Source organism: Haemorhous mexicanus, chromosome 4 (genome assembly GCF_027477595.1).
Source record: "Haemorhous mexicanus isolate bHaeMex1 chromosome 4, bHaeMex1.pri, whole genome shotgun sequence".
Taxonomy (NCBI): Eukaryota; Metazoa; Chordata; class Aves; order Passeriformes; family Fringillidae; genus Haemorhous; species Haemorhous mexicanus.
This window is the reverse complement of record NC_082344.1, coordinates 42291999-42313474: the sequence shown is the minus strand read 5'-3', so window position 1 is coordinate 42313474 and position 21476 is coordinate 42291999. Positions and strand designations below refer to the sequence as shown.

Below are 21476 nucleotides of genomic sequence, written 5' to 3'. Positions count from 1 at the left end.
ATTTAAAAAAAAAAAAAGAGTTGATTTTATATCCACATAGAAGCAAAAGTCAGCTTTTTTCATTTTGTTCAGATATAACAGCTGGTTGATGACCAGCAGCTCCTTGAACCTAATCAGCCCTGAACACAAGTCAGTGGATTCTGCTTACAGCAGGTAAGCCTTCGGACCTGGAAACTGACAGAGTGCTATGGCAATGGGTCAAATGGCTTTGAACTACAGCTAATTATTTATCAGGAAAAGCTTGAATGGCAGAGGCAGAATTAAGAAATTACTTGTTATAAGTTTTATGATTTCTGTAATGCAAGGGTTTTCACAATTTTTTAAATAATTGGCTGTAGTAGGTCCCAAAAGACGCCCTTCACAGAAATGTCTCTGTGGCATAAGGCACTTTTGACAAAGACATCCATGTTAGCAAGATGAAGATGCTGCAAGTGAGCTTAGGGGGAGATTGCTGCCACCTTGCAGCCCTGCTGTTGCACAGCCTTCCCACACCACTACAACTCAGCTCCTACACTCCAGCACCACTGGCAATCTCATGGGCAGGTGGGAGCCCTGTACAAACAGGTTGGCCATAACACATATGCAGACTCACAGCCTGCAGGTTGAGGAAGGTGATTCTGCCCCTCTAGGCTGCTCTGGTGAGACCCCACCTCAAGTACTGCATCCAGCTCTCTGGGACCCCAACACTGGAAGGAGGTCGACCTGTTGGAGCAAGGCCACACCAGGTTGATCAGAAGGATGGAGCACCTCTCCGAAGAGGAAAACCTGAGATAACTGGAGTTGTTCTGCCTGGAAAGGCTTCAGGGTGACCTATTTGCAGCTTTCCAGTACCGGAAGGGAACTGACTGGAAAGATGAGGCAAGACTATTTAGAAGTGCAGGTAGAGACAAGACAAGGGGAATGAGCTCAAATTGAAACAGAGTAGGTTTAGATAACATATTAGGAAAGAATTAATTACTGTGAGGGTGGTGAGGGACTGGAACAGGCTACTCAGGGAAGCTGTGTATGCCTCGTTCCTGAAATTCAAGACCAGGCTGGATGGGTCTCCAAACAGTTTGGTCTACTGGATAGTAGACCTCCTTGCCTATTGGAAGGGGGGTTGGAACTACGTGATCTTTAAGGTCCCTTCCCACCCAAACCATTCTACGATTCTGTGAAATACAAACTGTATTTGCGGGCGTGGGCCTCGGCCTTTGCTAAGGGTTTATCTCTTCCTTGCCACGACACCGCTCCCGTGACTGCAGAGCCCGAGCCGGGCCGCAGTCAGCGCCGAGCCCGGACGCGTTCGCACGGCCCGCGGCAGCGCGGCCCCGGCCGGGCCCTGCGCGCCTGCGCCGCCTGCTTGGATGCGGCGGAGCGGGGCCGGGCCGGGCCGGGCCGGGCGGCCATGGCGGCGGGTCGCGGCGGGGGCTGGCAGGGAGTGACAGTCGCGGTCCTCTTCCTCGGTGTGCTGACGCCGGCGGGCGCCGCCTCAGCTGCCGCTCTGCCTATAGTCATCAACACCTGGGCGTTTAGGACAGCCACAGAGACAGGTGTCCCGGCGGGCCCCGGGCTGCAGCGGGGCGGGTGGGGTGGTGCTGTGCCGCGCCGCTCGGCGCCTTTCGGGAGCGCCTCCGGCTGAGGGGCTGCCGGGCGGAGCTGGGTGTCGGTGCTGGTTAAGGAAGAACGAGTCTCTGAGGCGAGACTGGGCTGAAGCGTGGCCAGAAGGAGCGGGCTGCGGAGCCCGGGCTCTGCTCGCCGCGTTGTCCCGTCACGGCTCAGGGGCCGCCCCACTGCCGGCGGGGAGGCGGCGGGAGGTGCCTCGGCAGGCCTGGGAAGGGTTACCCTTCCTTCCTGTGGAAGGGCTCAGCGCTGGAGCTTGCCCGTCAGTCTCTCTGCCGCTGGGAGCCTGCCAGCAAATGGTTTCACTTTCCACCGTGGGAAATAACGCTAAAAATACCGACCAAAACCCACAAAAACTAAAGAGGGGAGTTATGAACGGCGGAAAAGCTAGATCAAAAACATGCTTTTATTAATAATGTGGGTTTTGTACTCTTATGCAGTGTCATTTAAAAGTTTTGTGGTTTGGGGTTTTTTTTGAGATTCCTCTAAAGAATTACGTAGTTACATTATTTCTTTGAAGTTCTGTTTTGTGATGTGTTATTGACAGTCAAAGCAGGCTTTCCTGTGGCAACATGCATTAGCTATGAATAGTAATTTTTAAAGACTTGCAGATTATTTTATTACAGACAAGTTGTAAGTAACCCGTTACTACAGAATGCTTGCTTGTGATACGAGTTACCAGTAAAGCCTTGTAATGGTCAGAAGTGAAATACAGTCATGAAAATTGCAAGGCCCTCCCTTGGCTTTGCAGTGTCTGAAAGCCTGTGTTAAGACTATTCACAGCAATAAAAGTAATAGCAATCAGACAGTACTCCTCACGCTGAAGTTTGTAATAGAGGCAAGCATATGTGGAGTTGGATGCAGGGTATTAAGTCTTATTTTTTCCCTGATGCAGGCAACTTCATGTAGTAGTTGTGAAGCATCTGTGATGATTAGGCTTCTTGGCATATGCTGCCTCCCCTGAGCTGGGTCTGTCAGGTGACGGAGTGCCAGAGCCAGCACAAATTGGAGTAAGCAGGACTGTGATTGTCAGTGGCAGCGAACTCAAGCACCTTAGAAGATCTTGCCTGAGGTCCATCCTTGTGAAATCTATCTGCAATGCCTCAGGCTCAGTGTGTCCAAGTCATGTCGTTTGACACGTCTGCAGTGTCTTACAAAGCTGCACCATGATCTAGATCCTGAAGAATGGAACACCAAGGGTTGAACAGGAGAATGTGGAGACTTAATCTCTTATATATAATTTGCACTTTGCTTTTGTGCTTATGTAGTTACTGGTGTAGATTTATACCTTTTTATTCTGCAATTGGACACTTTAATATTCTCATACAAAGCTTTTGAAGGCAGCTTTTTTTGGCTTTTTTTTTTTTTTTTTTTTTTTTTGTGTTGGAAGATATTTTTTCCCTCCCTCTTTCTTTTCCCAGAAGGCTTTAAACAAGCGGTGATAAAGTAATGATTGGTTCTGGACAGAGAAGTGTATTTGATATAATGGTTAATAAATAATACCTCAGTCAAAAGAAAAGCTCTGTTTCTCAGTCAGAAATACTAATCAAATACTCAAATAAAAGAATATTTATAAAAGTGAATAATGAATTTAGAAAATATAACCAATTCTTTTGGTAATATTTATATTTATATTTTGACTTCATAATCTGTAATTTATAGTTTACTGGTTTTTATCCACTTATGCAGTGCACCTGCATCATGTCCCTCTTCAAGCGGCAGTGGAAGCTCTCTTCCCTAGTGACATTTAATTATTTGTGTTGATTACAGCTTGGAGAGTGTTAGAGTCGGGAGGTTCAGAGCTGGATGCAGTTGAGAGAGGCTGTGGCCAGTGTGAGATCGATCAGTGCGATGGGAGCGTGGGATACGGAGGAAGCCCAGATGAAAGTGGAGAAACAACTCTGGATGCAATGATTATGGATGGGTAAGGAAACTGTGCTGAGAAGAGAATGATTCCTGCTATTATAGATGACTCAGACCCCAAGTGGGAATGCATTACAAGAGTGTCATTGAGAAGAATAAAAAGTTCACAAGGCAAAAGGGACAGCGCTGGGAACGTGGCCGATCCTCAGAGGCTCATCCACAAAATGGCATCTCCACATTTTATACCCCTGGTGTTCCATCAGCTTGCTGCATATTTATTTTGATTTTACATAGTCTTGCCCCATGTCACTGTCCTGGGTGCCCACGCAGTTTTGTCACTGGTCCTCAGGGCCATCACTGGATGAGTTCTGCTCCTTTTAAGGTCGTGTTTCAAAGGTTAGGCCAGCAATAGTCTGTCCAATGTGAACTTACAAACCCACACAACAACACAAAACCAACCTCACAACTAGGCCACTGCAACAACATCAGCCAATCCATAGCACATATCACTGTATCAATATTGACAACATAATATTTAATCAACAATATAATTAAAATATCAATTCATACAACACTCAGTGAAAGCCAACTTCCATTAACTTGTTTCTCATCTCCCATTTTTGGCACACTTAAGGGTTGTTACAGGATCTTGATGCTTTGGGGCTGATTATGGGACAAGCTAACTTGTGGAACAAGGGAAAATAACATACCTGATTGTTTGAAGAGTAGGAAATGACTCTTCACTTGTAGTGCATTAATCCAGTTCTAGGTATAGCAGTTGAAACAGATGGTTTGCAGCATTGTTAGCTTTCCCTTTACATTCAATCCATAAATATTTCACTTTTGGAGCAATTGTCTTCCATAATTTATTTGCTGTTTAAAGCTGTCGTGATTAAAAAGTAATTGCAAATGTCAGGTTCATGTTGTGAGTTTATGTAACAAAATAGTTACTCTACTGAAAATACTGCTGTGAATGGAAGTACTGTTTCTTGAGCTATATCTCCATGCCTGTGAAAGGAAACGATATATGTAGGAAGTCTTTCCCTACTAATGTAGTGACATCTGTCTGTGGCATAGAACAATTAAAGCATTATGGTAAAGGAGCAAGCTTTTTGATTTAGATGAGAACAGATTTTGTCTTGTAAAAAATTTGCAATTATTCTTGTAGTTATAATAAGTTTCAAATATTCCTTGTTTCCAGCAACACTATGGAAGTTGGGGCTGTTGCGGATCTCAGGCATGTGAAAAATGCGATTGGTGTAGCACGAAAGGTCATTGAATACACTAAGCATACATTACTAGTGGGAGAGTCAGGTAATTATTCCTTTAACTGTTTCCAAGTCAAACCCTCATTTTAAAACACTTCATAATAAAATTGCCATGTTTTCATCTTGCTAATACAGGTGGAAGAATTCCTTGAAAATCAAATCAATCTACTCAAATAGTTCAAAAGTGTTTATTCTTTCATTCTGTGACCATGAAATAGATTTATTTTTAGACAGAAAAAATAGTTGTATGATTTTTTCCATCAGCTTAACTGCAAATATTGACTTGTAATCCCAAGGCTAATATCACTGATATCCAAATTACCAAAGATGATTTATTAAAAGACACTACAGAAACTGTTAGATGTAAATGTTGCATTTAAAACAAGTAACTTTTTCTAAGGAATGGCAGAATTAATAGACACTGGAGTGTATATTATAAATTCTCATATTTTGGTATCTATTGAGTGTGATTAGTGTATTTCATAGTTTAAAAGTATTAGTGAGAACTCATTAGAGGCTGTACTCCCAGGCACAACAAAAGAGCAATAGCAAATTGGGGGATTAGTTGAACTTTTTAAATACAGGCTGCTGTTGGTAAAGTAGTACCAGTTTCAAAAAGAGCTGTTCATTCCTTAGAGGTCTGTGAGTGGTGAACAGGTTTCTTGGCTTTTAGGAAGTCTGCTCTGAGCCTGTACCTGCTCAGAAGGAAATATGCAGATAAGTGTGGAAAATGACATCTGAGCATTAATGGTGATTCAATTGCTTTGAAATTGATAAGAAAAGATAAAATATTCTTGAAGTAATTAGCTTGTGCTAAAGTAAGTGCATGAGCAATTTTTTGATGGAGTAAAATGGAACAATTTTGGGAGGTGAGGATACAATTTGACTGAAGGTCTGAACAGAGAAACCTGTAGATTCTGTTTAATTTAAGGGAATTGACATGATGATGAGTGGCTTTTCTAAGAGAAATTTCACATGTAGTGCAGAAAAAGAAATTGGTCAGGTGTTAAATAGTGGAGGGAGAAATACTACTAATACTCATTTGCCCCTCATTGCTAGTTACCATCGTTTTAAATTTTAATCAGGAGAATGAACAGAAAGAATAAGGAGAATGAAGAAACAGAAGGATTAAAGTGCTGATTTTAGATACATCTTCCAACCTAAGAAGATAGCTCTTTGCCTAATGGAGGATGTGGACAAGTTTATTACGCTAAACACTTACTGTCAGTGATAGCTTACTCAGAAGAAAACAGCTAGCAGTAATGGCAAAAGAAAGATGTGAAAGCTAAAGATTCATCTGAGTAAAAATTGGAGATGGTATTTAATGTTAATGAATTAATGAAAACAGTGGAGAAATTGAGAAAGACTATTTCTTTTGAAGAAATGTATTTTTTTGGAAATCAGAACTTGGATAAGAGAAACTCTGGTTGTCTTCACCAGATGAAGATGAATTAAAAAAAAATCCATATGAACCTTCAAACTGGCATGTGAGAGATCAAAGTAGAAATACTTGTATTCCTAAACAGAAATACTTGTATTACAGAAAAGATAGCTAGAACAGTAAAATATTTTCATATAAATGCATGTAATCTCTGCAGGCATTTATTCAAAATGCAAAATTATTAACTCTGCTTCCTGGAATAGAAACAATGTTTCAAAAACTATGAAATAATTCTTGACAAACATGCACAAGCACAATTTTATCTTACAAAAAACCCACAAAAACAAACAAACAAGAAATAAAAACAAAAAACCCCCAAAACAACAAAAACCTCCAAATTCTGCCTGTTTGTTCTATAAGTGGGAAAGTACTTATTTAATTGAAGCTGTCAGTTTTCTTTTCCTCTGAGTGCTGGTACTTGTGTCAGTTTTTAAGAAAAACATGGAAAAGCAGACCAGAAGTAATTGAAAGCTTCTCTTAATTCTTGGACTGGATAAGTTTGTTCAGCTGTGTATTATAGTGACATTATTATCAAAGATTATATCTGTTACTGGGTAATCTCAAAGGTATCTACAGCTAAAAGATGACAGGAGAGTTGATCTTTTTTCTTTTCTCTTTGCCTAATGAGAAGTCGTTCTCAGAAGTGTAGCATTCTTTCATTGCTTGTGTTGGTATTTCTTTTGCTCTCTTGCCACCTACTATATTAATTTTCAAAACAAGGAAGCAGTCACTTCTAAAGATGCAAGGACAAAGTGAAATGTGATGTAAGCTGGTGGATTGCTTTTTCAGGTATCAGTTTTAATGGTAAACATAGTGTTATGTTATTTATATTTGATAAAAACTTGCTTTTTAGGGAAAATACACTTATATTTGTATGACTTATTTATTTCTGTGACACCTAGGCCATTCTTGCTTCACATTCTGAATTGTGTCCAGTTGATTAACAGAGTTGAATTTGTTTCTCTTTCAATGGGAACACTTTTTATGTCACTGCCTGTGAAGTGAGAGTTGGCTACTGCAGTTGTACATCACTCTAGTGGCTGATACTGCTCCATGAAGATGTATTACTCTTCTCCAAAAAGAATGTCCAATTTCTTGATTTCTAAAAAAAACAAAACATGAATACATTATCATAAAACCCATAAAACTGTGAATAAATTAATGTTTCTTTTTTTATTTTATTCCTGCTTTTCAAGCCTCCCTGTTTGCTGTAAGAATGGGGTTTCCATATGAAGATTTAACTACCCGGAAATCCCTTTCGCTGTATTCAGAGTGGCTTAATCAAAGCTGTCAGCCAAACTACTGGAAGGTACAGTGCAGTGATAGCAGTGAAGGGAAGATTTAGAAAGTCAGTAGTGCCTCTTCCTTTCAGCATATATTGAAGTTACGCTTTACATGTGAAGAAAAATAAGTTTTGCTTATTAGACAGAACAAACTTGGTATTACTAAGCACTTGCTAGACTTGGGAGTCTATGTGTCTAGTTATTATTTCTTAGGTCCTGCTGCTTTTGACCTTGCTGCAGTAGTGTTTTGGTGTGGGAGTTAATTAGTTCTTAATTGGGACAGGGCTTACCAAAATAAACAAAGCAGTGCATGTATTTTTTGATGCATGTATAAATTTCTGAAAGAAAATCTTACAGTAGTAATTAAGGTCTTTAAATAGTTTAGAGGCATTACGCAGACCTATGAATACAGCACGTTAGTGCAGATGTCCATTAAACTTGCCTGTAGTGGTGAGCTTGGCTGCTTGTTTGAATGGGGCTTTTTTTTGCTTTGGGTGTTACAGCTTTCTACATGTTTGTACACTGGTTTGGGGGTTTTTTTGACCAGTCAGTTGAGCAAAAGAGAATTCTTAATTTGAACAACGTAACTTTTCCAGGAAAATCTTTTTACTGAATAATACCAGAAATCAGTCTTTATTTATGAAGCAAAACAATTTTCGGGATCTCAGTACATCTCTGTGGTTTAAGTACTGTGCATCTAATGCCTTTATGGTAGATTGTAGGTATTGACTGGAGTATTTTTTAATTTATCTGTATTGAATATGTTACATTATTCATGCAAATCACAAACTAATTACAGAATGTGGTGCCAGACTCTTCAAAATCCTGTGGACCGTACAAACGGCGTGAAGAAGTAACTTATAAAAAAGAACAGACCAGCTCACAAAGAAGTATTCATAACCATGATACTATTGGTAACAACTTTTGGTAACTCTGATGCTGATCTTTTTTTTCCTTATTCCTCTACCAATTAAATCATACTTATTTAAAGAAGAGTATTTAATATAGGAATTATTTTCTGTTTATAGGGGTTTCAAGATTCTGTTACTTATGTGTTAGGATGGAGTGCCTAAAAGTAGAATTTGGTTTTGTTTTTTTCAAGTTCATTTGGCTGCACAGACACTTGCTTCATTTTTTGCCATTAACTCTTGTTCATTGCCCTGCTGCTTTTCCCATAGGTAGCTTGGCATAATTGCTTGGGCAGCTCTGGATGCTTAGGAAACTAAGTTTAAAATAATTATGTTTGTCTTGATTATGGTGCATTGTCAGAACAACTTAAAAGGCCTTGCTGTGGTAGAAGAAATGAGTATACCATTAGTCCTGTTGCCAGCTAAAAGCAGTGTTTTTTACACTCCTTAAGCTTATAAAATAAAGTTTGCTTTCATTTTTCTTCTATTCTGGCTTTTTTCTAAATCAGTAAACTTCTACAGAAACTGACATTAAAACAAGTTAGCAGTAGTAGTCCCAAAAACTTCTGAGAGTTTACTGATTGAGGATTGTTAATTGCTAAGACTGTAAGTTGATTGATGAGCAGATCAGACGAAGGACTAGGGCAGTTACAGATTCATGTCTTTCATATCTTTATACTTCTTAGTCTTGAAACTTACACTTTTTTGTTTAGTTTGGATTTTCCTAAGTTAAGCAATTACTTTTTGTCTGATGGTCTTTACAATACCAAGAATTAACAACAAATTGTTAGTGCCAACTAAATAAATATGCTAGTAGTGTTCCTGAATATGCTTTGTCCCTGTTGAAAATCTTAGGTATGGTTGTAATTGGTGTGAGTGGAACTGTTGCTTCTGGGACATCTACTAATGGCGCAATCCACAAACTTCCAGGGTTAGTATCTCCCATTTTACAAAAAAGCTTTTTTCCCCACCTTGTTTCTTATGTTAAACTTGTCTTTGGGGCTTAAAACGTTAACCTGTAGATCACAAAATGGCTTTGCTTTTTTTTGTGCACTTGCCATAAATCCTAATATTGAGAAACTGAGTCAGTTGCAAGAGTACATGTTGCTTTTGAGGGAATGCTTGTTTTTCAGCTTGGTTAATTCACCATATAGAGACACAAACAAGTGGCACAGTTGTGAGACAACTTGTAAGGCAAGGCACCAGGGACAAATAAGCATTTTGGAGAAGTGCTCAGTCTCCTAAGAAATGTACATAAAATCAATGCCTCAGGCTTGTGTTATGTCTTTGAGATACTTTTTCTACAAAGTTAGGATTATTGTCTGTCAACCAAGTCAGACAACTTCTGGATTTAGCAACAAGTTACTGAACATGTTAATGTCCCCAGTTGCTTACTGTTGCCCACAGGCTAAAGCTCACTGGTTTAACTATAGTCAGTATAATAACAGACAGTTATGCATTGGTGGTGGTTTGAGCCTCGGGTCAGTCAGGTTATCTCAGATCATTTTTTCAGGTAGTTTTAAGAGAAGACTTTTGACTGCAGTGAATTGACCTCTTTACCTGTTCTGTTCTCCTGTGGGTTTAATGCTAAGTCAGCTGGAGGCAGTGAGGCTGACAGAGTTTGGTTTTTATTTTCCATTGTTCACTACAGCCGTGTGGGAGATTCTCCGATAGCTGGAGCGGGATCCTACGCAGATAGTACAGCCGGAGGAGCTGCAGCCACTGGGGATGGTGACATCATGATGCGTTTCTTACCCAGGTTTGTCCTTAGGGAAGACTTCGCTAGATTTCTGCAGCAAAATGTGGACTCAGCAAATGAAGAAATTGATTAAAAATAAGGTCTGACTTAGTGGCTGCTGAAGTGGGAGTAAAGGAAGGAGTGGAAGGGGAAAGAATAGTAGCAGAGGCAAGTTACCCTTATGATCTGACTTTAATATCTTGATGACAGATCCCTTAATACTGCCAAGCTGTGAGCAAACAGGCAGTGGGTAATGAGTATATTTCCAACCTGTATGCTTTTTAGCAGAACCGATTAGCTTTCTTCCCCAAAGCATTTTTTTGTGTGGGAAAATATCATAAATTGTAGAAAGGATGAGCTGTGGGTCTCGGCTCACTCAGGAGGTATCACTGCAGCAATCCTTTGTAATCGCATCTAATTTGAAACTGAAAGAGGTGTTTTAGTGTTGTCACAGTGGTTGCATAAACTGTGTAAGAAATGGCTCTCTTTGTGAGCATCCTCATGGGTCGGTCTCAGTAGGAATCAATTGTGGAAGTCCGTGCTGAACATAATGGGCACTGATGCTTGAAGGATAATATAGAAGTCGCCTTCATATTGCTCAGGCAACTTTTCTGAAACTCTGGCAGCCAAGAAAGCCTGCTAGTTGTTGCATATGTACAGATGTTGTCAGTGAATTTTAAGCTGTTCTGAATCAGTCTTTCAAATACAAGGCAGTTGACATCTTCATGAATTATCTGTCTTGTCATATAAGATACCAAGATGAGTAGTGAGTTGATCTCCACTATATGGTTAGTCAGTAAAAGCTTAGATCACACTTAAGCAGCCTGAAGTGTTTGTCTGTAATGCTTAAAGCATTTGATGTTGGCACCAGTGGGTTAATCACCAGAATAGGTGCTAATTACTGTTTCCCTATAGATAAAGTTTTTTACTAATTCCATGATATTTGGATATTCCCACATGAAAACAAAGACAAGAATTAACCTCCCGGAAGTGAAGGAAGTGTTAAATAAAGGGCAAAATTGTTAATATTTTCCATATGCCTTCACTGAGGTGGTAACTTCTTCTTGAGTTTTTGATTAGTCAAGAGTGAAATACAGCTTTATATTCAGATAGTTATCTTTAGATAACTTGAACCTATTTGATTGTTAGAATAAATCAAAATAATAGGGAGTCTCGAAATGTAAGAGTTTTTTCTTTTCTGTGGTACTTTGATAACATCTGTAATTAATGCAATCTGTAGATGTCTTAGTGTAACGAGTTTCTCTTGGTATATGCATCTTTCATCAAGGTGATAAAATGTTGTTCGCTAAGTTATGTCATAAGTTATCATTTATTTAATCTTCAGGTTCTGAAAGCAAATGGCAGCATAAGTAATTTTTTACCTCAGGACATTTTGGAAATGCAGCTGGTGCATCTTACGCAATTTCTTTCTCTATAGAGGAAATTAATTTTGATTACTCTTAGAATAAGGGGTTTTTTTTAATCACTTTGCAAAAAGTTTGAAAGTGGCTCAAAGTCCTGATCAAAAAATGGTACCTTCATATTCATAAAAAAAAGAAAATCTGTCAATTTTGATGTTTTCAGAAACTTGATTTTTTTTATGCTTACTGAACTCAGTAATTTATCAGTAATGTAATATTGAGTTTTCCTCAAAAAATTATCTTGACATTAGCCTTTCTGAAAATTAGCATTTACTTCTAATGTTAAATCAAATCATTTGATGAAAAGTAGAAGCCACTAAGTCTTCTAAGCCACTGCTCCTTGCAGTTCTTTAACTGATCTTTTGCTTAGCCTCTTCTACTGCAAATGATCAGAGTTCTGTGTTGGTTTGGCCTTCCAGAGAATGGTACATGGTAAAGATGTCATCTTGTAGTCCCTTTTAGTCTTGTTTTTAATTGCTTTTTGTGTACAATTTGAGTAATAATTGCCAATAAGAAGTTGGCCTAAAAAATTATCACGTGTTTCCATTATTCAAAGAAATCAGGGTCTCTTCTATGGTGTTTTAAATTATGTAACCTAAATATGGCTAATTTTCTGGGTATGGGGTTGGATTTTTTTTTTTAGTTATCAAGCTGTGGAATATATGAGAATGGGAACAGACCCAACAGTAGCCTGTCAGAAAGTTATTTCCAGAATCCAGAAGTACGCTCCAAAGTTCTTTGGTGCTATCATTTGTGCCAATACAACTGGAAGTTATGGTATGTATTTTGTTTTGCAGACAAAGGTGCTTGACCCTTACTAGGTCACAAATGTACAGAACTGAACATAGACTTTAAAGAACTCTTTAATTATTCTTTGAAGACTGCAGCAGTACTGGCCATTCACAGTATGGAATGCTGGTTAGCAGGGCAGCTGTGTCCTAGTGCAGACTGGAGATAATTTAATTTTGCGTTTTGATGTCTTAAGCTTTGACAAAATTTATAGAAGTCTTAGCAAAACCAAAAATATTTACAACCTTCATTTGTTTTCCTGGACTGTATATGATTAATTTGAAGGTTTTAAAAAAAGACTGCTTTGCCTTCCCTAGATAATGCATAAGGGAGAGAGAATAAGAATGTTAAGCATAGCTTCAAAGTGATCTAAGAGTAGTCATTGTACCAGGCATCTCATTAGTGAACTCTTAGATCCGTAGGAAGTACAATTTGCTAATCAATGTGGATTATTTAGTTAGACTGCTTTGCTTATTCTTTGATCTGCTACTTCCTATAGTTCTGTGTTTAAGAGATAAGTGTTGAAGGAACTCATTAAATTAATCAGGATTGAAAGAGAGAGAGATTTTCCTGACTTGTGTCACTGTTTTGAATTGTACTATAAGGGCATTAATTGCACTACAATGGCCAGCAGTACTTTATTTTAACCTAAAAATTAAATACTTTCAAGATTTCTTGGGTTAAACAGATTGTAAAAGAATAATTATACCACTGTAGTAGAATTAATAACTGGATCTTTAGATGATAAAATACAATGACAGAGAGACTAATCCCAAATGTAGTAAATTAGAATCTTGTTTTCTGTTTTTCGTAGGTGCTGCATGTAATAAAATTCCAGGATTCACTCAGTTTCACTTCATGGTTTCAAACCCTTTGCTAAGTCGACCAACTGAGCAAGTAGTAGACTGCATTTAATTCCTTTTGTCCTGTTAGCATCTCAACGTAGAAGAGGACAGCGCTAAGTTCCAAAATGGTTGTTTCTAGCATTTGATGGCTATTATGGTCTGCTTGTTTTCCTAAGAACTGAGTAGCCAGAAGTGATGAATAGTAACCATTGAACAGGCCCTTTGCCTTGCCATTTAAAAATATATTTGTCAGACATTTGGAATAACAGGCTGGAAGTGGAACTATGACTCTACACATAAAACTTATGTTGAGAATATTTGTCTAAGATTTAGTCAAGGTTTTCTCTTGAAGAGAATTGCATGAAAATGCTGACACACAAGGAAAGGGGCTTGAGGAGTACTGGAGACTATTTCAAAGCTTTAATGAAGAGAGAAGACCTTATGGACCATTCTAACTTGTTACACAACAGCTGAGAATACATTTGAATAGAGAGTACATGCAAGCATCCCTGGTAGTATAAACCTTCAAGGAATTTTGGTTGACTGACTGGATGTGAAGACGACTGGAAACCATCCTGTCACCCATTTTTTGTAGTGGAAGTTAAGTTCTGAACCATAATCACAGTGATTTCCTTGTCAGTAACATGCTGTGCACTCACCCTACACCCTAATGTCCTACAGCACATTAACATCTGCAGAGGAGCAGTTGAATGCCTAGAGTGTGTCAGTTACCTATAGCTTTGGCTTTTGTCACTTTCTGTGTCTAGAGACACCAGGATTCGTTTTTAATAGAACTTTAGCATCATGAGGATTATTCCACAGGTATTTGAAAATCTGTTTGATCATTCTCTTAAATTGGTAGCTTGCTGATTTGATGGAATCTTTGCTAAATTTGAGCTAGGAAATGGCAAAAGAGGAGACCAAATAAAAAGAATGTGTCTCATCACTTTAATTATTCTCTGTCTACTTAAATAAAATCATTGGATAATAAAAGCACACATTAATGTGTTAATAAAGCTGTTTAGATCCTTGTGTACTGTGCCTTACTTTAATTGTTTCTTTATGTTTCAAGGTGGTATCTTTAAAAGCTGAAAATTAACCATTCAAACTAGAATGGCTATGTTTAATGACTTGCTGTTGAACTTCATCAGCAAAGTGATTTACTCACTTCTGTCACTGGATCCTCAGAGCATGTTATAGCAGTATTCACTGCAGGCCACAGACAGCTTTTGTCAGAGAAGTTCCTACTGAATACATCTGTAATGGATTAAGATAAGTTTTCTACCCATGCTACCTACAATCCTTCTTCCATGGCTGCTCTATCTTCAGATAACTCAGGCAGTCAAGTGCAAATAGATTAATAAAATCTTTGTGATTGCTACTTTGAAGATTGCATTGTGGGTTATGAACATAGAAGGTTCAGTGCTGGGAGCAGAGCTGTAATGTCTCAAATTGCTGCAGCTGAATCCTCCAGGATTCATTTTTCAAAGAGGTTTGGGAACATCCTTAGCTTGCTTTCTAGAGTGCTTATGTCACTCTGTACTAGCTAGTCTATGCCAGTAAAGGTTATAAGTGCCCTATAACTGTATCTTGAAGTCACTGTTACAGTGTTCCTACATAGCTTATCTGTGCTGGCTGACAGCAGCTGAACATGAGCCAGCTGTGTCCAGGTGGCCAAGAAGGCCAGTGGCATCCTGGCCTGTATCAGCAACAGTGTGGCCAGTGGGACCAGGGTAGGGATTGTCCCTCTGTGCTCAGCACTGGTGAAACCAGACTTTGAGTCCTGTGTCCATTTCTGGGCCCCTCATGACACAAGGGACATTGAGGGGCTGGAGTGAGTCCAGAGAAGGGCAATGGAGCTGTTGAAGGGTCTAGAGAGTAAATCCTAGGAGTGGCTGAGGGAGTGGGGTTGTTTAGCCTGGAGAAAAGGAGGCTAATGGGGGACCTTATTTCTCTTTACCACTGCCTGAAAGGAGGGTGTAGCAAGGTGAGAGGCAGCCTTTTTATCCAGACTACCAGTGACAGGACAAGGGGAAATGGCCTCAAGCTGTGTTCAGGTTGGATATCAGGAGGAGTTTCTTCACTGGAAGGGTAGTCAAGCATAGGAAAGGGCTGCCCAAGGATGGTGGAGTCACTGTCTCTGGAAGTGTTCCATAAAAGACTGGACATAGCACTTTGTAATATGGTTTTGTTGGCATGGTGATGTTTGGTGAAAGGTTGGACTTGGTGATCCTGGAGATCTTTTCCAACCTTACTCATTCTATTATTCTATGAAAATTACTTGTCTCCATGAGACATAGGCACTAATACATGTGGTTTGATAATATGGGTTCCTTTGTGATGATGCATTAGTTATAAATGAAAGGGTTAGTTTGTGTAAATTATTTTCATATATCATTAATTTTACAATATATTAAATCTTAATATTATGAATGTGCCATTCTGTTATGGACAGAATTCAGAATTAGAAAAATAATTGGCTCGATATTTTGTCTTAAAATATTTCTTTGAAGTTTGTTAATGATGATCTGTTATGCTTAGCCGACACACAAATTCTTTTGGAAAAGATATCAAGTACAGACTCCTGTCAAAAGTAAGCAAAAACTATGACAATCTGTTGGGGTTGCAAAAAAGTATTTTGCTGTTTTCGATTTCAGTTTTTACTATGCAACTTTTATGCCACAGAATATGAGGATTTGCAATGTAGTGGTTCAATTGAATGCATCTGTCTGTAAAGCTGTGGAGCTTCTTAAAGTTCATTAGCTTCTTTTTAGCCATTTTTTATCTGTTTCTAAAGACAGAAAAAGAATCTTTGCTCAACGGTCTGACTAAAAGTGAACTGTGCTCTGTTTTTGCATGGCATCAAATTGTTCCTTAATAAAGCAATCTGTGTGTACCCTGGCAATGTTTCGTGTGCACTTACTGAAGAAAGCTTCCCTGTGATTTCACCATTTGTAGGTTACCACTGAAACACGTTCTTTCATTTGTAGCTGCCTCAGTCAGGAATAATTCAGAGTTTTAGAGAATTCAAGACTGATTTTTAGATGGAATCTACAATGCTGTATAAACTGAAGTGAATCTATCAGCATTTGTTGAGTTTAGTTTATCACGTGACTGTTGTAACTCATTAACAGTGCTTTTCATTCTTGTTTTGAAACACAGAATGTGTGCAGGATTTTTGTGCTATTATCTATAGTCTGAGCATGAAGAAACATCAGTTATACTGTTAAATTTACTCCAGCTCTAATATACAGCAGGTATGTTATATATTAAGTACTGAAGTACAAATGTTCTCACTGGAGGATCTGCTCATTCCTCCACATAGATTCCATTAAATTTACAAAAACTGAAATATTCATGGGGCAGAAATGAATGATTCTCAGGATTATGTGACTAATATTATTATTGTTTAAGCTGCTGAGTCAGAAGGAAACATTTATGTTTGTGCATTTAACAACCTTAGCTGTGTTTTCATTTTCTTTTTTTCTCTTGACAGTTGGAATCAATGTAAGTAAATACAGCTGCTGGTGCAGTCCTGTCTCAGTGTGATTAACTCATACCTGTACAGTGACAGGTGGTGGTCTGTGAATAAAAGCAATAGCAACTTCAAAGGGTGCCAGTTTAGGGAATCCCTGCTACTAGTGAGTTTTTTTTTTTTCCTTTTTTCTAATAAGATAGAGAAAAAGCTTTACAAGAAGTTTTGATTATACTTTTTCCAGGTAGAGCTTCATAAAAGCAATTGTATTGTAAATGTTAGGAGTTGTTTTTTTTTTTTAGAAATGGTGATTTTGTTTCTCTGCATAGAAAAAAACCTGTCTTGTGTTAGATGAAGTTTCCTATTTTCACCCTTTGCATACTTGCCAGCCAGACTGTGAAATACATTTTGACCCTAATTCTCTGTTGCTATGTTATGCTTTTGATTGCTGCTGTTGTGTAATTACATAGGAAGCAGTGGCCTTTGCCACTTGAATGTAGTTGGAAAGTTGTGTTGCGTTTTATATTTCTAATTTCTAAACATTTATCATTTAAAGATCTGGAGAAATAAGAAATTCAATTTAGCAAGAAATCCTGAGGCGTCATTTTTTTTTTGAATATTCTTATGTGCAGATGGGAAGACCCAAACTTGTGATTTTTTCAATACAAGTATAGAAAGATTGTTATAGACCTAACCCTCCCAAACAGGAGAAAGGCTTTTTCCCCTATAATCAGAACAATCCCACTGGTGTTTTTCCTGTTCTGCTGTAAATGGTACTTTATATTTTCTTCAGATCTGTAGTTTGTCAGTTTATAAATGTTTTCTTTATATTAATTTTGCTTTCTTTGCTGTCAGCAGACCTGTCATAACAGCTTTCTTGACACATTCTGGCTATATCCATCCAGGTTCAACTGTTGCTCAGTTTTGTTTTTGAAGTGTATTTCATGCATGATGTAGACTGTGTTGTAGTATAATTTTGTCATGCAGTATTTGGCAGGGAGGATTCAGTTCTATATGACATGACCTTTTAAAGATGGCATAATTACTGAAGCAGTACAGTATTGCAGCAGTACAGGTTTAGAATTATACTTAGCGAGATCATGAATGCTTATTGTTCATAAGTAGATGCTTGATGGCATATGTGGTTATTTATTAATACAGTGTAACAGGCTTTTTGAAAACAAAAACAGTTATGCTGCTAGCTTAATGCTGCTCCTGGATAGACATTGTTACAAGAAAAATTCCAAGACAAATTCTCATGGATCATCTGTGAGATTTGTGGTTGGGTTGGCAGGCTGATACGTGGAGAAGTACAAAGGAACTGAAACTTCCCATAAATTAATATTTTTATCTGTAGCATTTTTCCTGAGCATTGGGTAGCAATGTAGAATTCACAATTTCCTACTTTCCTTGTGTAACCATTTCTTTAGACAGGTGGGGTTTTTTTCTGGAGGATTTACAGTAATAGATGTAACAAAATATTATAGCTTAAAAGGGTGGGTGTAAAGGTATTATAAACAAGTTTAATTCATATGCAGTCAAGTGTGTTTTGTTAATCTGGTTGTTACTGAAGACTAATTTGTATGTTATAGGGTAGAAAATAAATTACATTGGAGTAGCTGCAGTGTTAATCAACTGTAACTTTTGACATTCCATCTGTACCCATTCTTACAAATCTGCCCACATGAAAAGTCCTGTGATCTCACTTCTCAGATAGAGTTATGACAGATCTTGTTAGTGCTTAGTGAAAGTGCAAGCTAGCCCCAAAAATGGATCTTTAGGGGTAACATGACTTTGCTGCATGAGATTAAGGGTGTTACTGGCCTTTAACTGATTTCTGCAGTGCTACTTCTCCCTGCCTGCTGTGTCTCTTCACTGGAGGTTACTGTTCCTATACCAGGACTGGCAGACTGGTGCATGCTTCATTCCAGATCCGAAAGTTTAGCCTCTCTGACCTCCCACTGCACTTTGCACTGAGAATAGCAGTTGCCTGCACCCCATTCCATCGACTCCAAATTCCCATCTAAGAGCTGCAAGAAAAGGCTGCAGGGCTTGCTGGGGGAGCATGCATTAAGTATGTATATCATACCATCATAATTCCTGGTTTGAGCTCCAGGAATCATAGTTACTGCAGTGCTAGTTAAATCCACCAAAAGCAACTGTATTGGACAAGGGAGAATTAAGTGTTAATAACAATGAATAACGAAGGGCTGAAGACAAGGTTATATTTGTCTATCTTTCAAGGATGGTTTCAGCTGAAGAAAGATTTTGCTGCTCAAGAGAAGCAGGATACTACCCACATCCTGGAATATGTGTTCTCTCTTCTGTTATGCAGTTGGTTCTGGTAATTGTATAGCTCCACAAAATGGATCAGCTTGCTGTCTAGCTAAAAAAGAGTAATTTTTTTATTTTTCAGAATGTAAGCAAGCTGCTCTGTTTTACTTTAGCCACACAGTTGCTAACACTAACAAAAGGTAGAATGCAGGAATACGCAGTAGGGCACTGAGGAGCACGGGAAACTATCCAGCTGGTGACAGCACATTCTTAGTTTGGCAAAAAAGACTCTTCTAAATGTTCCTGCAGATTGAAGTAAGGTGCCTGTCTCTCTGCAGGTTTCATGATTCAACCCTCAGGCTAGAGGCCCACTTACTCTTTTTCCCCAGTACAATTCTGTAAAAGATACGAAAAATCGGGAAGGCCATCTACTATTCTTTTATTCTTTTATTTTTTTATCAACAGGCTATTGTCATGTTTCCCTTATTCTCTCTTCTGTCATGTAAATACCTAATTATCTACCATAGGTTTCCCATTTTCAGGATGGGAAAGTACAGAGTCCCATATAACTTTCAGATCACCTTCTCTTTGTTAAGATGTGAATTTGAATTTCTGCTGACTGAGGAGGCTTTACAGCTTCAGAACAGCTGCTGCTACTACAATGCTTTATGAAAATGTGAGCACTATGAATTCAGTCTCCTTGACTGGCTATTTAATTGAAAGTCGCTGTGAGATGTGCTCTGTGTTAACACCGCTGTGTTTGGACAGACTGTGAGATTGGATTCTTGGGGAGTTCTGTCATGGGGATGTCTGGTTACTGAATCACAAAGAGTTTTAGGGAAGAGACAATCACCAATATGCTCAGTGGAGCTATGATAACATCTGCAGGCACACTCAAGAATAGAGCCATAACCCTGTAACTTAATTTGAAAAATCAAGACTCTTTCAGACTTGGGAATAGAAGTTTGATCTTGCATAAAGTTCTACTTTTATAACAATAATGTAGTGCCTCACTAGGAGAAATGTAAGTGCTAATGCCAGATAAATATTCCAACTGTCATTTATAATTATAATTTTTGCACATTGGTCAGGCAGCTATTCATAATATGCCAATCAGTGTTGAACTTAACCATTATGTTCTGCTTTGCACCTAGAATTTTTCCAGGTTTGGCATTTGGGAAGAACTTCAAATGCATACTGGGAGTTCAGGCAATGTGGTCCTCCAATAGAGTATCTCATGTAAGTGCCTCTAAAGTATTTCTCACACATATAAAGTATTTGTTACAGCAAATAACAAAATCCCTGGACAATACAGTACTACTGAAACCTTTAGTATTCATTGAGAGTGCTCCAAAAAAGGGCAAAGTTGCCTTTCCTTGGGAAATTCCAAAAGAGACCTAGAAACCGGAGTCCAATATTTTAAGCTTTATGAAGACCTCAGTACGTTGTAGCAGCCGCTGCTTTCTCTCTTTGTAAGTATCCCACATCTGTATGGGATTTTGGTAGTGGGGTAGCATAAAACTGGTAGCTCCCACTGCTAGTAAGATAACAGGCCCTCAAGCTCAACCCCAGGGCCTTGTTGGATGGACCTGCTGGTCCACCACACTGACTGCTGCTCAGCAGGCAGGGAGTTTGTGCATCTGTGGCTTGTTGCATTTCTTCTAATGACTCTGCTATTATGTGTGAAGTGAAAATCCATGTTCAAATAATAACCTGCCTAATTATCCTAGAACGCTGAGGCCAAAGAATCTTTTTCTCCTCATTTTCCTTTAATAAGACACAATTCATTTATACTAGGTGGAATAGCTTCAGTAAGAAACATGGAATGATGAGGAAGATAGCATGTGAAGGATGAGCTGCTTCTTTAGGAAGATGGAAGATTCCATTAGGGTACACATCCTGACCCATGTCTGTTCCTGTTAGTGCTGGTTAGGTAACGTGGGAATCAACACATACCAGTAACAAAGGCAACCTCCAAGCCACACCTACAATGTAGAGTAGATTTATTTAATTGTGAAACTTGTTCACAGGGCAGCAGAGGCACAGAGGGACAGAGGCTCCTTGGGCTTAGCTCATCCTAGTGGGCACCAGGAGGGTCTCTGCCTGCCTTACTACTACAGAAGGCTTTGTGCATCTCTGTGAGAGTGTGTTATGTTCACAGGAATTCCACTTAAAACAGGCAGAAGATAAACCACCCTAGACATAATAAATGGACATTTTTTTTCCCAGACTGACATTTTTAGCAATCCCAGCTGCAAGGTCACTTTGAGCAAAACTATTCCCTCCTCCTCACCACATCTTCTGGTTTTAACCCTTTCCTCCCATTCCTTACCATCTGTTAAGCATTCCTTGAATACCAGCAGAGCTCAGAAAACAGACCAAATTCCTGAGTTGTACACTAATAAGGCATTAAGGCAACTTTCTGGTAAAACTTCTGACTACGAGAATTTTCTGTCAGTGTGGGTTTTTAACTTCCCACTTCTGACATTTTTCATTTTAACAAGTGTCTGTTCCCAATAATGTTATGACTTAATAGTGAACGACCAACAGCATACATATCTCATGCCTC

General features: G+C 38.8%; 1 protein-coding gene across 2 annotated transcripts; it reads left to right on the top strand.

The window, feature by feature from the left end:
- The first annotated feature begins 1345 nt into the window (after positions 1-1345).
- AGA (aspartylglucosaminidase) lies at positions 1346-14192 on the top strand. Of its 2 annotated transcripts, none has more exons than XM_059844572.1 (9): positions 1346-1532; positions 3373-3526; positions 4667-4779; positions 7371-7483; positions 8257-8347; positions 9221-9296; positions 10017-10124; positions 12168-12301; positions 13128-14192. In XM_059844572.1, the coding sequence occupies exons 1-9, from the start codon at positions 1388-1390 to the stop codon at positions 13226-13228; spliced, it is 1035 nt and encodes a 344-aa protein (XP_059700555.1). In that variant the 5' UTR covers positions 1346-1387; the 3' UTR covers positions 13229-14192. The 2 variants fall into 2 exon arrangements, with proteins under 2 accessions (XP_059700555.1, XP_059700554.1); XM_059844571.1 differs by having other exon boundaries at positions 8257-8371.
- Positions 14193-21476: the final 7284 nt, after the last annotated feature.

Coding starts and splice junctions, on each gene's coding strand:
- AGA (XM_059844571.1), top strand. CDS start 1,388: ATGGCGGCGGGTCGCGGCGGGGGCTGGCAGGGAGTGACAGTCGCGGTC. Junction 7,484..8,256: donor GTCAGCCAAACTACTGGAAG/GTACAGTGCAGT, acceptor AACTAATTACAG/AATGTGGTGCCAGACTCTTC. Junction 9,297..10,016: donor GCAATCCACAAACTTCCAGG/GTTAGTATCTCC, acceptor TGTTCACTACAG/CCGTGTGGGAGATTCTCCGA.